The sequence below is a fragment of the Triplophysa rosa genome, linkage group LG6 (genome assembly GCF_024868665.1).
Source record: "Triplophysa rosa linkage group LG6, Trosa_1v2, whole genome shotgun sequence".
Taxonomy (NCBI): Eukaryota; Metazoa; Chordata; class Actinopteri; order Cypriniformes; family Nemacheilidae; genus Triplophysa; species Triplophysa rosa.
Window position 1 is genome coordinate 19,111,111 of NC_079895.1, and position 17,137 is coordinate 19,128,247.

Here is a 17,137-nt window from a genome sequence, read left to right on the forward strand (position 1 = left end):
TGTATACTGTATATTGTAAGTTGTATGTCAAAATAAGGTTGTGTTTTAAGACAAAAGAAGATATTTTGAAGAATGTAGGAAACCAAACAGTTCGGGGCACTTCTGACTACCATTGTAATTTTTCCTGGTGGTCAAAGGCAAAATGGGAGTGGTCTGTAAAATGTTTAAAAACGTGTAAAATGTTTAAAAATGTGTAAACCTGATCAATTAAATTAATAAAGTTGCATAAAACTTACAATGCATTTAAGATATACATTTTTAATTTATATACGTATATGCTTTTGAGAATAAAATCCATAGCCTTTGTTCTGCTAACGCAATGCTCTAAATATTAAGCTACACAAATATAATACATCTTTTATTTTTCCTTTTAAAATGTGCTTTAAGCACTTTTAAAAGTGTAAATTTGTTTAAAGAGACTGTAATTCTATGGTTTAGAAACATGCTAAGAACAAAGTATAGCACACACTGCCAATTTTCTCACAAAACGCTTGCCAAATGCATGTAAACAATAGCTGGAGTTAGCAGTCAGCGTGTTTACATATGTCTCAGTTCAGATTGATGGTTGACTGACACACGAGAAACATCAGAGAGGTCGAGAGCCTTTAATCAGACCAACAAACCGCTAATCAGCTCACGGCAAGCAGCATTCCCCTGTGAGATCAGACCAAGCATTTACTCTCCAATTTACAGTACTAGAGACTGGAGGAAGCTGCTGGTGAACGCATACCAATATCAGACCCAAACAAACATGACAGAGTAAAATGAGTGAATAATTTATAAGTAGTGACATATACAGTATGCGATTAAAACAAAGACATAAGCATCATAAGTGCTCTTTAAACGCTCATTGACGTCATTCACAAGGCCAGCATGTATCATTTTAATCTATGTAAGTGTAACAAACACCTGCACATATCAAATAACACCATCATTCAGATGAGAAGATGAAGACTACCATGGCATTTTCCAACACGGTCTTCAGCCCTTTAATGTGAGTCTGTATCCTATTAGGCCTTGATGTGGGCTGTAAGAGGTTTGAAGCCCTTCACCTGCAGCCATTGAAGACAACTTTTATCTTCTGCAGTTCATCACATGGCCTTTGTCAGAAGCCTCAATGTGAATGCTGTAAACAACCTAGCAGACAAATATGTGAATAGATTTAAACTTAATAATGATAGGTTGTTTATTTAGCCTTAGATATAAAGTAATACTCAGGTCAAGGGGTGTAATGTTTTACTCATTAACACCATAAGTCACGTTATGGATCAAGAGTGAGCTTAACAATATACAACAATATACAACAATATAAGCGAAACATCTTGAATGTTAAACCTGACAACATAAGGATGTAAGACAATGAAACTTGACTGAGGAATATTAGAATCTGAGGCACTTCATGTTTCAATGCTTAGGGGGAGAGTGGGGTAAGATGAGCCAGTGGGTAAGTTGATTCACCCACTGTATCTCAGCGACTGAACACATCCGTTGCATTTGACCATACATTTTGGAATCACCTGTTATTTCTACCAGAATGTGAAAATGTGAAGCACATGGGAGAATTGGACAGCATAAATTGCCTTGAAAAGCTGATTTTGGCTTGTCAAAGTAAAAATTTTTCATATCAGCTGTAATGGCTGGTACATCAAAGCAAATGTATCCAGGTCTAAAAATATTTATGATGCATGTTGGTGATTTACCAGCATATAAAACCATGCAAATAATGTCGCTAAATAGTAGCCTGAATTTGTAATCAAGCAATTTTTTTCCAAAGTGGCAGCTAAGGGCAAAGTGAGCCAAATGCTGTGGGTTAAATTAAGCCAGTGTCGACACTTAAGTTAACTTCAATTTCTAATTTTTAAACCTGTACATAATTTCAATGAAACTTAAGTCACTAATGGCGTAGTATTTTTACAGTCCCCATGTACATACTGTGTACTTATTTCAGTAAATATAGTAACTGGGTAATAACTAGGTACTAACCCTGAACCCACCCCTAAACCTAAACTTATACCATGTAGCTACCTTATAATACTTTCTTAGGTAAGTACACTATAGGTACACGTACTGTAAAATAATGTGCAACCACTAATGGCCAAACATGTTTGGCATTAAAAATCACTGTATAATGCCAAGAATCTACAAAACAGACATACTGAGGGCAGAAAATAATTTATTTTTAATCAACAAACTCTCTGTTTAGTCTGTTTTTGGAAGGTTACAACTTTGTTATAACAAGGTTGTTTCAGAAATGCAAACCGAATGATATTGCAAATTAAAGATATTGAAATGTAAAGTTTATTTGGTTATTTTTTGTTTAAGTTAGCTTTAAAAAATAACCATTAGTATTTGTAAGGGAAAATAATGATTGAATTACTTTAAGGTAAATCTTTAAAAACACGGTCTTTATTCAAATTCAGTTGCATGCTCAGTATCTCTGCATACGGTTCAACTTACCCCTACCATGGGGCAAACTGAGCCAAAGGAGCATTTTTTTATAAGAAGCCATATTTTGAAAACCATATGTCATAGATGTGTTCTTATCATTTAGATTGATAGGAAACATCCTGAAATTAGAATAAATACTTTTATTGCACTTATGCCTTACCCCACTCTCCCCCTATATGAAATCTTTCTTTGAGAATGGTAAATGTCCCTTTGTACCTTCAGTGCACTCTTTACATGTACAGGCAGGTCAGAAAGTAATTCATCCGTATTTAGAGGGGATTACTGAGTGCTTCAAGTTAAACGCTTGATATAAACACACTTCTGTGCTCCTTCTCTCTGATCCCATGACAAGACAGCAGCATGTTGCAAAGTTTGTTCAAGCGTGGGGGGGTATGTTTTTCTTACTAAAAATAGTGACCACTCTGTTGAGCCGCCAATTGCCAAAGTGATATCAATAAATGTGCACCAGCTATATTAGCTTTGATAAGCCATCCAAGAACACAAAGTGCAACTCAACATGTTTACGTTGCAAATCTGCAACAAAACTTGCTATGTTATCATCTATCTGTCTTTATTGCTACATTACTATTTCAATCTCAAGAATATTAGACCAACAAAAAAGGTAATTAGTCATTTCTGAATAAAAATTAAATTACAATCATACAGTTTTTATAGTTAATAATGATAATGTAAATAAATATATTAATGTGTATATATGCATTTTATATAGGCTATTTCATATATTTCAACTTATTTCGATGTTCTCTGACTTTTTCCTCCCTTACATTTCTACTGTTATAAAACTGTCTGTAAAGCTGCTTTGGATATTTGGAAGAATACAATATTGTGAAAAGGGCTACAGAAATACATGCAAATTATTTAGGCATTTTAAACATATGGCAATGCTAGTAGCATAAAGCAAAGGCAGTGCTCTGAACTTCAGTATAAAACCCGTTTAAATGGAGAAAAACATAATATTGCCTGGCAGTGTAAAATAAGGAAAGCTAATCTACATTTTCTTTAACAAAAAAATGACAGGCAGACCAATATAAGCCCTATGACCAGGCACATGCAAAATTAAATGAAAACATTGCATGAAGACATACAAGGCTGCAATATTACAGAAGCCTAGCTCAACTGCAACAATTTTTAGACAAAAAGTTTAATGCTCTCTCATTTGTATGTTCCTTTAGCGTCTGCTAAATTAATAGATGCAAATTTCCCCTCACAGACTGAACTTTTAAATGTAGATAAATGTAGACAACAAGGTTTATGCATAGAAACAAAAAAGCAGATTTTAGCTCAATGCCTTGTCAAATAAATTCTAGTAAAGACACACAGCATGTTTCATAAAAACCACAGAGACTTGCATATTCCTGTGGTCCTTCTGAAACCTCATATCGCCATTTTTTCATTTTTATTTTTGCTATAAATCATTACCCATAAATAGTAATGACATAAATACCCTTTATGTTTGTCACTGGGTTTAGCAATTATCTATACAATAAAAAGTAATTACATTTAGTTTAAATTCACATTCAAGTTTTTTGGACATGCAAGGTTTCAGAACGACAGCAACAATATATGAATTATCAATTTAAGTGCTACACACACTTTTGTCTTAAGAAGTTTAACTTGCATATAGTACTGGTGGTTTTCAGTCTGTGATCCCAGTACAATGCTAGGTTAAATTGTTGTTTAAACTGATATCATGCAGCAAGAAAAACGTTTCCATAACATAGCTGCTCCATCTAGTGGAAATGTTTTTATATTTAGCTGACAACATAAAAACTGAAGAGATACCCATAGAGTATCAAACTACATTTATTATATACAGTAGTAAAGGGCAAACAATGTACAACTCAAAAAGATTGTGAGGGGAGAAGAGTATGTTCTCCATTCCCCAATACCAACACAGGATGTACAGTCTGGTTTGGCATGCGTTGACCTGCATCAAGATGACACCAAGATTGAACAGTTAAATGAGAATTAAATGTAAGTTTTGGCAAAACCGCCATCGATAAAATAAAGGGGAATGCTTACATTTACAGTATATATAAATGTACTGAGATTTATCCTTTGAAGCAAATAACTGAAGACTTAAGATTAGTTCAGAAATGTTATAATTAAAAATAACATCCACAAGACAAGATCCACAATATAGCTTCATCAAACCTGAGGTGCATGACTAACACAATGCTGAGAAATTGTCTATTAAAATAATTCTTTAAGCTGTGCTTACTGGAATTGTTCAATGAAAATTTGCAGAAACACATCAAGTAGTCACAAACATCCCCTCTTTCTCAAAACTTTCCTCCTGGTATAAAAATAGCTGGGGAGGTACAGACATATATAATACAAAAAAATATAAAACAGGCATACAATAAACATCAAAAGGAAAAATACAAACGGTCATTTCCAATTTAGTTCAGGGGAAAACAGGGGTCCTTGGGTGATTTAATAGAGAAAGAAAAAACTAAATTAAATAAATTTCCAAAACCTTTTAAATTTCATCCCTGAACTGCAGTGGAACTGATATGAAGAGAACAAGCCTTATCCACATGAACACAATCTTTAACAGATTCCTCCTGTCTGCTGTTGGAATACATCAATAGTGTCTTCATCTTCCATTTCCAGCTAAAACGTAAAAAATAAAGCAAAAGTAATAATTAGATTTTTGGGAATCAGTTTGCACAAGCATTTTCAGTGTTGGGACACTGTTCATAGTAAGATAGATATGCTAAATCAACAACAAAAATAAAGACAAACCTGTGCAGGTGTATCAGTCTCATTGATTGGCTGGCCATCAAACCTGAATCTTATCTGCCTCATAGACAAACCCTGGATAGAGCACATTCCACAAAAGAAAGTGATGGATTTGTAACATAAGGGCAGGGAAATCTTTTTTTTTTTTTAAGAACCCTCCCTTTTACAAGGAAAGAAAACGTATCCATTCAGTTCTAACATCTAAAGATCCCTGTGCTTGACAAATCACACACACTGTAACTTGCCAAGTCTTACCTGTCTTTCACAGTAGGCCTTCATCAGTTTGCTGAGGGGGGTGTGCCTTTTGATTTTAAACTGGACCACAGAGCCATCTTGCCCTGCCACTTTTAAGTTGATATGGTCATTTTCAGTCTTCACACCTTCCTGAAATAAAATGCACAGTGGCGTTGAAGTAGATAGACAACAGCATTGTGAACAACATTCAGTTGTCCTCGCAGTAAGAAAACAGACCAGGTGAGAATTGTAATGGTAACCATCAGTGGCAGACCCTGTGCACATGTTTTGTGTTGTGTCTTTTACGGTCTCTACTGTGACCGTAATATTGGGTTTTGAAAACTCAATTTTCAGAACAATCAGATTGTAGTCAGAGTAACCTGTATATAGTTAACTTGAACTGCGCGACACTTTAAACACCGCGACGCACTCAACACAACTGCATATGGCGCAAAGTTGAGGCAACTATCCGCAAACAAAGAAAGCGAAAATATGCATCTTGTTTCTGTAAAAAAACGAAACAATATGACGCTATCTAAATAGTTACGAAATGCAAATGTAATGCATTTCCATCTGTCTGGGTGGATGGCGGAGGTCAGTGCACATGGCCACATGCGGCAAATGCGCAAAATATGCTTTGTTTCTCCTGGCCACATACTAGTGCAGGATCCAGCCCGTCTAAATCATCACATCATAAAACATTATCCATCGTACTGTTTGACAGAGTCGTGCATTTACCTTAGGCTTTTCGTCTGCCATTTTTGTTAAAATATAAGATTCTCCTGGTAACGTTGATATAAATATAACACGAGCGTTTCTCCGCTGCGCTGTAGCCTGCTTCTGTCCTCCCCGCGCTCACCAAGAACGCGCAAACAATATTCGTCTATTTGATTGGCCCGGGTAAAACCACGTGATTCCAAGCGGAAGACGCAAAGCAGCTTGCCCATTTGATTGGACAGTGTGGAACCACGTGATTAACCCTTGCGTTCTGTGTGGTGAAAAAGCCTAAAGCCTTTTAATCATACATATTATGTACATTTTACATATTAATCACACATATGTGACCCCGGACAACAAAACCATTCTTAAGGGTCAATTTTTCGAAATTGAGATTTTTACATCATCTGAAAGCTGAATAAATAAGATTTCCATTGATATAGTACAAAAAATCGAAAATAATGAGAATATCGCCTTTAAAGTTGTCCAAATGACATCCTTAGCATAGCATATTACTCACAAAAATAAAGTTTTGATGTAATTACAGTAGGAAATTTACTAAATTTCTTCATTGAACATGATCTTTACTTAATATCCTAATGATTTTTTGGCATAAAAGAAAAATCTATCATTTTGACCCAAACAATGTATTTTTGGCTATTAAATGTTACAGGCAGCCGGTTGTTATCGCAGAAATAAGCCAGGTATATCACACTGAAGGGGCTTATTTCGTGATAACAGCTGGCTGCTTGTACATTGTCCCTTACATAAGATGCTGAAAAACAAATATGTGACCCTGGACCACAAAACTAGAGGCTCATTTGTAAATATAATGTCATACATGTTATTAAAAGACATTTATATCTAATTTGTCAAAATGATTTGCTGCATCTGGGTTACCGTACGTTATTAGTTTTGAGAGGTTGTTATCTGAGAATGAACCTACAAATGTCGTGACTGGCCAATCAGAATCAAACATTCCAACGAGCCATGTAATAAGCATATTTAACCCCTGTTCACCCATGACTGTATCATGTTGAGATTTATCTTTTTACACTAAGGACAATCAAGAGACACAACTATTAAAAAATACAAACATTCTGTTACTGAAGAAATCAACCTCGATGAAAACGATGTACACCTCTGAAAATGATCATTTGTGTCAGTTGTTATATGGGAAACTAGCTTTTGGATGCCGTTACTAAATGAAAAAGTTTATATAAATTTAAACTGGCTATCCATTCCAAAAGTTTACATACACATGACTTTTAGATGTTTGGTGTTGACTTCTTGAACATCGGGGAATGTTTGTGTCTTTCAACAACTCAACTCAACTCAACTCAACTTTATTTATAAAGCGCTTTTACAATTTTCATTGTTACAAAGCAGCTGTACATGAGACATATTGACTATAAGCAAAATAATTAAAGTTGTACCTGCAAAAACAAGAAAAGGTTGAAAACACAGAAGACAGACATACCCACATACAAAACACTCCACACACACAATATGCACACGTACTAACACACATAGACATAGAGACACACACACACACACACACGGATGCGCACGCACACACACACAACACACACACACACACACGTACGTACACAGACAAGTACGCACACACACACACACACACACACACACATACACGCTCAGTGAGAGCACACATTTAGGATAAAGGAGAGAGAAGCACAGGTCAAATATAACAGACTATAAATTCCTATATGCAATATTAATTAAGTAAAACTTTAAAATTCTAAAGCAGCCCCCCCGGTCAGGCAGATAGTGCAAAAACAGTATGCAAACGGTGGCGAGGAACCCAAAACTCTAATCGAGAAAAAAAACCTCAGGAGAACCCAGGCCCAACCAGGGGATTCCAGTTCCCCTCTGGCAAAAGCTGCTGCCTCTGCACAAGCTCCAGAGAACTTGCACAACAAGGCTAAATAAAATAAATAAACTTAATAATAAAATAAATTATAGTTTAAGATTATCATTAATAATCTAATAGCATTTGAAGTTTTGTGGTGAAGACATGTCAAGAGACCGCGTCCTTCTTTATCCAGCTCTATCATCTCAGCTCTTGTCAGGTCCCCACTTCCCATTCTCCGCTCTACCATCAGGTCAGGCCATGAACTGCATCCTGCTCGCTGTGGTAACCTTGGAACAATGAGACAAGACTGGCTGAGAGTAGAGTACTGTTCTGTACTCTTTGATGCAACAAGTACATCAGTTGTGTTTTTGGTTCCGGTTGATCTAACTAATGCAGCCTAAACCCTCAGAAGATTTATATTATGGAAGAGTAGTGTATGCAAGATTAAAAAGATGCGTCTTTAGTCTAGATTTAAACTGACAGAGTGTGTCTGCCTCCCGGACAGTGCAGGGAAGACTATTCCAAAGTTTAGGCGCTAGATAGGAAAAGGATCTACCACCTGCACTTGATTTTGAAATTCTAGGTATTACCAACTGACAGGACGCCTGAGAGCGTAATGCACGTGAAGGACTGTAATACAAAAGGAGTTCATTCAAGTACTGAGGAGCTAAACCATGTAAGGCTTTATAGGTAATAAGCAAGATTTTAAAGTTAACGCGATGCTTTATAGGTAACCAGTGCAAGGTTGACAGAACCGGGCTAATATGTTCATACTTTTTTGTACGTGTAAGAACTCGAGCTGCCGCGTTTTGGACCAATTGGAGTTTTTGTAATAAGCCTGCAGGGCAACCACCTAACAGTGCATTACAGTAATCTAGTCTTGATGTCATGAATGCATGAATTAACTTCTCTGCATCTGAGATTGACAGCATATGACGTAGTTTAGATATATTCTTAAAATGGAAAAACGCAATTTTACAGGTGTTGGCGACGTGGCTCTCAAATGACAGATTACTATCGAATAGAACGCCAAGATTCTTTGCTGACGACGAGGGTTTTATGGAACATCCGTCAATAGTTAAACAGTATTCTTGGTTGTTACTTATAGCAGTTTTCGGTCCAATAAGTAACACTTCCGTTTTGTCCGAGTTCAGTAATAAAAAGTTGTTACTCATCCAGTTTTTTATATCGACTATGCATTCCATTATTCGATGGAACTGCTGTGTTTCATGAGGCTTCGAGGAAATATAAAGTTGAGTATCATCAGCATAACAGTGAAAGCTAACTCCGTGTCGCTTTATTATATCTCCTAGAGGTAGCATGTATAATGCGAAGAGCAGAGGCCCTAAGACTGAGCCCTGTGGTACACCGTACTGGACTTGCGATTTGCGTGACACCTCATTGTTTATTGCTACAAATTGAAAACGGTCGGATAAATAAGATTTAAACCATTTCAAAGCTATTCCCTTAATGCCGACATAATTTTCGAGTCTATGTAGGAGTGTGCTGTGGTCAATGGTATCGAATGCAGCACTAAGGTCTAGCAGCACCAATAACGAGATACAACCTCGGTCAGACGCCAATAGCAGATCATTTGTAACTCTGATCAAAGCAGTCTCTGTACTGTGACATGCTCTAAATCCAGACTGGAATTCTTCATTGATGTCATTCCTTTGGAGGAAGGAGCATAATTGAGTTGAAACTACTTTTTCCAGAACTTTAGATATGAAAGGTAGATTCGATATAGGCCTGTAGTTCCTTAGTTCTCTAGGGTCGAGTTGGGGTTTTTTGACAAGGGGCCTTATAACAGCCACCTTATATGCTTTAGGCACATGTCCTAATGTCAGAGATGAGTTAATAATACCAAGAAGAGGATCTATAATTTCTGGGAGCATCTCTTTCAGTAGATTTGTAGGTATAGGGTCTAGTATGCATGTTGTTGATTTAGATGATCTAATAATTTTAGACAGCTCATCTTGATCTACGGTATAAAATAATTGCATTTTCTCCTTAAGGGCGCTGTAGTTAGTTTGTTCAGCGGGTTTCACTTCTGATTGCATTGTTATAATTTTTTCTCTAATATCTTGGATTTTATATGTGAAGTAGTTCATAAATTCATCACTGCTATGCTGATATACAGGATCAGAAGTCACTGACGATTTATTTTTTGTTAATTTAGCCACCGTGTTAAATAAAAACCTAGGGTTGTGCTGGTTTTCTTCTATTAGTGATGAAAAGTAGGCGGATCTAGAAGTTATTAGGGCTTTCCTGTATTTTCGAATACTATCCTTCCATGCTGTACGAAATACCTCTAATTTAGTTTTCTTAAAGTTGCGCTCCATTTTTCGGGCCGCTTTCTTTAGAGCCTGAGTGTGTTCATTATACCACGGTGTGGGGCTGCCATTTTTAATCTTCTTTAAACGTAGTGGAGCAACTTTGTCTAGCGTTACCGAGAAGGTGGAATTAAATTTCAACAAAAAATGTATATATATTTATTCATTACAATTGGATTCATTTGTCATTTACATAATTTAAACCACATTATTACTGAAATATCTCATAAAATATTATCACAAAAATCTAGAACACACAGTAGATGAATAGAATATTTGTCAATGTTGAACTTTTGAGTTAAAAGTTACTTATTCATTCAAGATCAACTTGCAATATTCAAAAACAGAACAGGGAGATTTTGTCCCAAACACAGAATTATTAGAGAACAAGAAGCAGATCTTTCCATTCTAAAGCACAACTCAATAAAAGACACAAGTAAATGTATTTATTGTTCATTCATTTCAATTAATTTGTATCTAAAGTTATTTACACATTCTGTAATCTGTATTTATAGTTTACACAATATGCTGCATTTTTTACTTTATATTTACATCCAGTATTATACATTTTTGGCAATAGTATCATTGAACCTAGAAAACTAGAACAAAAACTTGTTGTTGTTTTCTAAGCTGGTTGTTCTGAATGATTTCTCACAGGAAGCTGATTAATTTGACATATCCCTGCTGAACCCGCAAATCCAGCATAGAGAGATCAGTGAATGTCCTGTTGACTGTGTTTATGTGTGATTGTGTGTGTGTCAGAGATGCTGTAGAACAGGGGTCACTAACTAGCGGACTCCGGTCCGAATGCGGACCGCGAGATGCGTCCGTCCGGACCTCAAAGACTTTTGACATAATAAAAAAAAAACGAACGCCTAACATTATTTTATAATGCAATCAAATTTATACCAGGCACATAAAGGTCCGCTCAGTAGCAGTTTGGGTCCTACGGCGCCACGGACAGTTAATATATGCGCACTGTCGCTAGTTCAGACGTCGATGAGCGAAGAGAGTCGATATAGACTCGCTGCACAGCGCGCAGACAGATGTAACAGTCAGTGACTGAAAAACAATGTCCTTTTCAAAAGTTAGAAAAGTTGACGCCGAAAACCATGTTTTCCGAGATGAATGGGTCGAGAGATTTGCATTTATTCTTCCTGCATCGACATGCACGAGACCGGTTTGTCTCATTTGCTCGGAGTCTGTTGCGGTTGTCAAAATTGGAAACCTTAAAAAGCATTATGAAATTAGACGTGGACACTTTGAAGAAACTTACTCGCAGCGGTCCGAGGTAAGGACACGGAAAATATATGAGCTCAAAGCCCAGTATGAGCGATCTACACGGGTCCTCCCTCACTCACTTAACCACCCAACAACCAGCATATGAATGTTCACTAAGAATACAGTGGATCTTAGGAAAACATAACAAGCCCTTTACTGATGGGAAAAAAGTAAAACAGTGCATGGATGCTTTTGTGAAACACCTTTAGAAGGAAAATAAAGACATGAACTAAAAGAAAATATTAAACAAACCCCCCTTTCAGGTGCAACAGCCACAAGAAGAGCTGAAATGTTATCAGAGGATGATCAGTCACAACTTGATGCTGCTATTTGTTTATCTCAGTTCAGCAGAAAACAACACTAAAAGAAAACTAAAAAGTTGTTAATGTTGAAATGAATGTATGTTCAGTGCAGGTTTGGAGATTAGGGCATTTTGCACATGTTCCTTCATTATATTGTTGTCAGACATCGTTATGCCATCGTATAGATATAAAAAAAACATCTATTCATATTTTTAGGTATTTAATTGTCCGGACCTCGGCAAGTAAGGAGGGTTCGTTTACTGGACCTCAAGCAATTTTAGTTGAAGACTCCTGCTGTAGAAGGACAGAGTGCCGTCCAACCAGTCCAGATACACTCCAACTCTTTTGGGGGGTGAAGGGGTAGATACTGTATGTCTGTGCTTTTGTGTCAGATGGTGAATCCATTATTAGTGAAGACAAGACTCCATGATTTTTCATCGAGCCCAAACATACTGTCCCTTCTTTCCTGCTGATTCCTTTATAGGTCACTGCAATACGGCTCCACCCACTCCATTCAGCCTCCCAGTAACAGCGTCCAGTCAGACTCTCTTTACATAGAATCTGAGGAACATCATCAAGTCTGGATGATCAGGATACGGCTGAGGATCTTTCACATGTGTGATGTTTTTGTTCTCCTCAGTCAGTAAGAGGTAAGTGTATGCTGTGTTTGCATCCAGTGTGAGATCACAGACATCTGAAAACAAAATTAAAGCAACAGAACATCTGTAAGGCATTAAAAAGTACCTACATTATCTAAAGATAATGTGAGTGCACGGTGCTTGCCGTAATAAAACTCAGAAAAGAGTGTTACAATGATGCTAGCACGTTTTAGCCAGTGGAGTGGTATACATCTCCGGCCTGCCCACTATCATAAACGGACCCACCAAGTTACATTGAGATCAATGACACACAATACTTTAATAAATGAAATATTTGTACAGTAACTACAAACATGACTAAAACATCTTAAAACTTAAACAAATAAAATGTGTTCTAACAACTTAGGAAAGTTATCTAGGCTGTCTCATGCTCAGCCTGTGAGTTTTAGGCCTTCCAATCTTACTTTTCTAGTACTGCTTACAGTGGCTTGCAAAAGTATTCATCCCCCTTCATTTTATTCACATTTTGTTATGCTGCTGCCTTATCTTAAACTACTTTAAATGATTATTTTTTACATTAATCTACACTCCATGCACAATAATGACAAAACAAAAAACTGATTTTTGACAGCTTTGCAAATTTATTAAAAATAAAAAACAAAAATAAGTACATTGCATAAGTATTCATACCCTTTTCTGCGACACTTGAAACTTAGATCAGAAGCATTAGTTTTGCTTGTTGATGTTTATACACTTCGAGTGGAGTTAACCTGTGCCAAATTCAATTGAATAAGTATGATTTGGAGTGGCACATACATCTCTATAAAGGGTGCAACAGCTGAAAATGCATATCAAAGTAAAAACCAAGACATGAGGTCAAAAGAACTGCCAGTAGAGCTTTGAGACAGGATTGTATCAAGGCACAGATCTGGGGAAGACTTCTGAAAAAAATCTGCTGTATTGAAGGTTCACAGAAACATGTAGCCTCCATTTATCCTCAATGAAAGAGGTTTGGAACCACCAGATCTCTTACTTGAGCTGACCTCCTGTCCAAACTGAGCCATCGATGGAGAAGGGTCTTTGTTAGAGCGGTGACCAAGAAGCTGATGATTACTCTGGTTGAGCTCCATGATCATATATGGAGATGGGAGAAACTTACAGAAGGACAAACATCACTGCAACACTCCACCAATCTGGGCTTTATAGCTTAGTGGCCAGACTCAAGCCTTTGCTCAGTGAAGACTCATGGAAACTTGAAATATGCAAAAACGTACTTCAATGAATCTTTCAAACTGTCAGAAACAAGATATTCTGGTCTGATGAATCTCAGATTCATGCATCATGTCTGGAGAAAAACAAGCACTGCTCATGGGTTTAAATAGTTTTGTGAGATGGGTTTAAATAGTTTTGTGAATGTTGTGAGAGATGTGTTAGGAAGAATGTTCCACCAGGAAGGAGTTGTGAAGGAGAATGAGCGGGAAAGCGATTTACTTCCCTTTTGAGAAGGCAACACAAGATACCGCTTGTTTGTTGAACGCAGGGTTCTTGGTGGGGTGTAGGAGTATAGGAGAGTGTGAAAGTATGCCGGTGCAGATCCAGTGATAGTCCTGTAGGCGAGCACTAGTGACTTGAATCTGATACGGGCTTCAACTGGTAGCCAGTGGAGAGAGATGAAAAGGGGTGTCACATGAGCCCTTTAGGGCTGTTGGAAGACGAGGTGTGCTGCTGCATTCTGAACCAGCTGGAGTGGTTTGATAGCCTTTGCAGGAAGACCAGCATGGAGAGCATTGTAGTAGTCCAACCTAGAGATTACCAGGGCCTGGACAAGGATTTGTACCGCATGCTCAGTGAGATAGGGTCTAACCTTTCTAATGTTGAATAAGGCATATCGGCATGACCACGTTGTCTTTGCAATGTGATCATTGAAGGACAGCTGTTCATCAAATATGACTCCAAGGTTCCTGGCTGTTTTGGAAGGAGTAATTGTGGTATTGCCAAGTTGGATGGTGAGATCGTGTTGCACCGTGGGGTGTGCCGGAAACACGAGTAGTTCTGTCTTTGCAGGGTTCAACTGGAGGTGATGCTCTTTCATCCAAGCTGAGATGTCTTCTAGGCAAGCTGTAATGCGAGCTGCTACAGTGGTATCGTCTGGGTGAAACAAGATGTAAATCTGGGTGTGGTCAGTATAACAGTGATACGAGAAGCCGTGTGCCCCTATGATGGGTCCCAAGGATGTCATGTAGATGGGGAAAAAGCAGCGGTTCAAGCATCGATCCCTGAGGGACCCCATTGATCATGTGGTGAGCAGTGGACAGCGAGCCCCTCCTGAAGGATCTGCCTGAGAGGTACGATTTGGTAGGATTAGTGACCTATAACATGGGAGAATCTTTCTCCACAGCTTTGTTTTAATTTTAGAATTCCAGTATTGTACATCTGCAGTGTTTTGGGCTTCTTGACTGTGTTGCAATGGTTTTAGCATAATTTTAGTACGTTTTAACATGATAGTGATTTGACTGATAGAGACTGATAGAGTGTGACTAACAGGGGATTAGAATGAAGAATAAGGGGGTTATGGGCTGTTAGTGAGAGCAGGAATTTGAAATCACAATCTGTCCATTCTCCATTGTTAATTTAAGTGATTTTTTTCTCGCTTTTTTGGTCTGCTTTTATCAAACTGATTAGAAAGATACGAAAGCGTTACATGCCTAAGTCTATCCTGAAAAAGAACTGTCTAACAAGCACCACTAATGAGGTCTAATAAAAGTCCATGTTTGAGGGAAAGTAGTACACACATTTTTTGAGTCCTGGTTGGAAGTATTTTTACTAATGTAATACATACTGTGATATATACACATAATATAGAAAAAATATAGAATGTGCAATAGAATATTTAAAATATACATTTGTCATTTAAACATATAAACACAAATACATAACAAATATAATATAAAAAATAGTTATAGGTAGGTATAATTCAGTAAATAAACATACATGCACTTATTTTTATATGTACGTAACCCTATGACATTTTGATCTTAAGATTTCTTTATAAATATATATTTATGTTGCACACAGTGAGTGACTCCTGTGAGTATCTTCAAATATTTTTTTAAATGTACTTATACAAATATATTGTACAAATATAATCTGTCTGTTGAAATAGACTAATAGATTAAAGATTTATGTAAAACTTAAAATTGCCCTCTTGATTTGGATTAAATTATTTTATTTACTGCAAGAGAAAACGGTAGATTTTATGAGCTTGTCTGAGGGGTCTCACTGCAAACATTTAAACATTTAGTTATAGAGTCCCTTAGAGATGACATATTTTTGTATGCAAACCCTAGAAGCAAGTTTTTTACGACCTCCGGTTCCATCGCCACAAAGTCTATGGGTTTTTTGAATGGGTTTTTGGTAAATCGCCTGAAATTAGGTGTGTGGTGTCATAAGGTGTCAAGTTTGCGAAGACTGTACCGATCATTTTGAAGTGGAAGCACAAACATGAAATCTACATCCTGAATGGCTGTTCCCTCGGCCCAGTCCAGAATGAACTTCTGCACAGAGACTGTTTTTCCAATTCCAGCGATCCCTTTAACGATCTTGATTTTCTCTGTTTTATATTGTGATCCAGGTATGGGTTCAACAATGTCATTGCATTGGAGTGTCTTGTAAGTGTTGTGTTCTTCTGGGCTCTTTATGTGTAAAACCTCATGTTCTTCTTTGAATCCTTCACTCTCTCCCTCTATGATGTGTAAATTCTGTTTAAGAGGTTTTGATTCTCTTGTAGTTTGTTTCACTCAAATAAACTCTCATACTAGTTCTTCATACTTGTTTTTTGTTTGTCTATGACAAGTTGTTAAACTTTAGTTTTATGTGTCTCTTACTGAAAAATATCTTACCTGAGGTCAGAGGTCACTTCCGTATTACTAAGATCAGGGGGATCTAAATTCTCGGTTCTGTTACTCTTCATGGACACACAGTTGGGTTCTGCAGTGTTTTCCCTCATCTCCTTATTGAGAATTTCTTAGATGAGTTTTAAGAGCCGGTGATGCTCGTCTTTCCCTCTATAATACAGGCAGCTGTTAGACTTGCACACAGGCCATATATACATATTATATACCTATATATGTTTATATAAAATATGTGTTATGCATGTCCAGAAATCCTATAACACAAAGGTAACACAAAAAATGTTTACTCAGTTGCACTGTTACCGAAGTTTCTTCAGAAAAAAGTAATGTACAGTAAATATGTTTAAATGAGGAACATCTTCCCAACAAAAAACATCAAACACAGCCAAATTCTCAGATGTCCAAGTTATTTGTTATTTAGGAAACGAAAAAAACTTCACTTTTTAAATGATTAAATACTGTGTTGTCAAAATTGACAAGCACTTTTTAATACTTTTTATTGGTTAGATATTTGCAAAACCCAGTGACGAACATAAAGGGTCACTAATAATAATGATTTATAGCAGTATATGTGTACAAAAAAACGATCTATGAATATTCTACAACTGTGCAATGATATTAAAAGTATTCTATTATTTTCTATTAAATGTGAAAGAATCTAAAGATCTAT

At 36.9% G+C, this 17,137-nt stretch overlaps 1 protein-coding gene and 1 long non-coding RNA gene across 2 annotated transcripts; one reads left to right on the forward strand and one right to left on the reverse strand.

Moving 5' to 3' along the window:
* Window positions 1-4,256: 4,256 nt before the first annotated feature.
* Window positions 4,257-6,310, reverse strand: sumo3b (small ubiquitin like modifier 3b). The gene is made up of 4 exons (XM_057336180.1): window positions 6,187-6,310; window positions 5,470-5,598; window positions 5,218-5,289; window positions 4,257-5,085 (listed from the first exon to the last, which is right to left on the reverse strand). Exons 1-4 carry the CDS (start codon window positions 6,205-6,207, stop codon window positions 5,023-5,025), a joined length of 285 nt encoding a protein of 94 aa, XP_057192163.1. The 5' UTR covers window positions 6,208-6,310; the 3' UTR covers window positions 4,257-5,022.
* Window positions 6,311-11,345: 5,035 nt separating this feature from the next.
* LOC130555731 (uncharacterized) lies at window positions 11,346-16,368 on the forward strand. The gene is made up of 3 exons (XR_008963136.1): window positions 11,346-11,665; window positions 12,174-12,326; window positions 12,442-16,368. It is a non-coding gene; the product is annotated as an uncharacterized LOC130555731 (long non-coding RNA).
* Window positions 16,369-17,137: the final 769 nt, after the last annotated feature.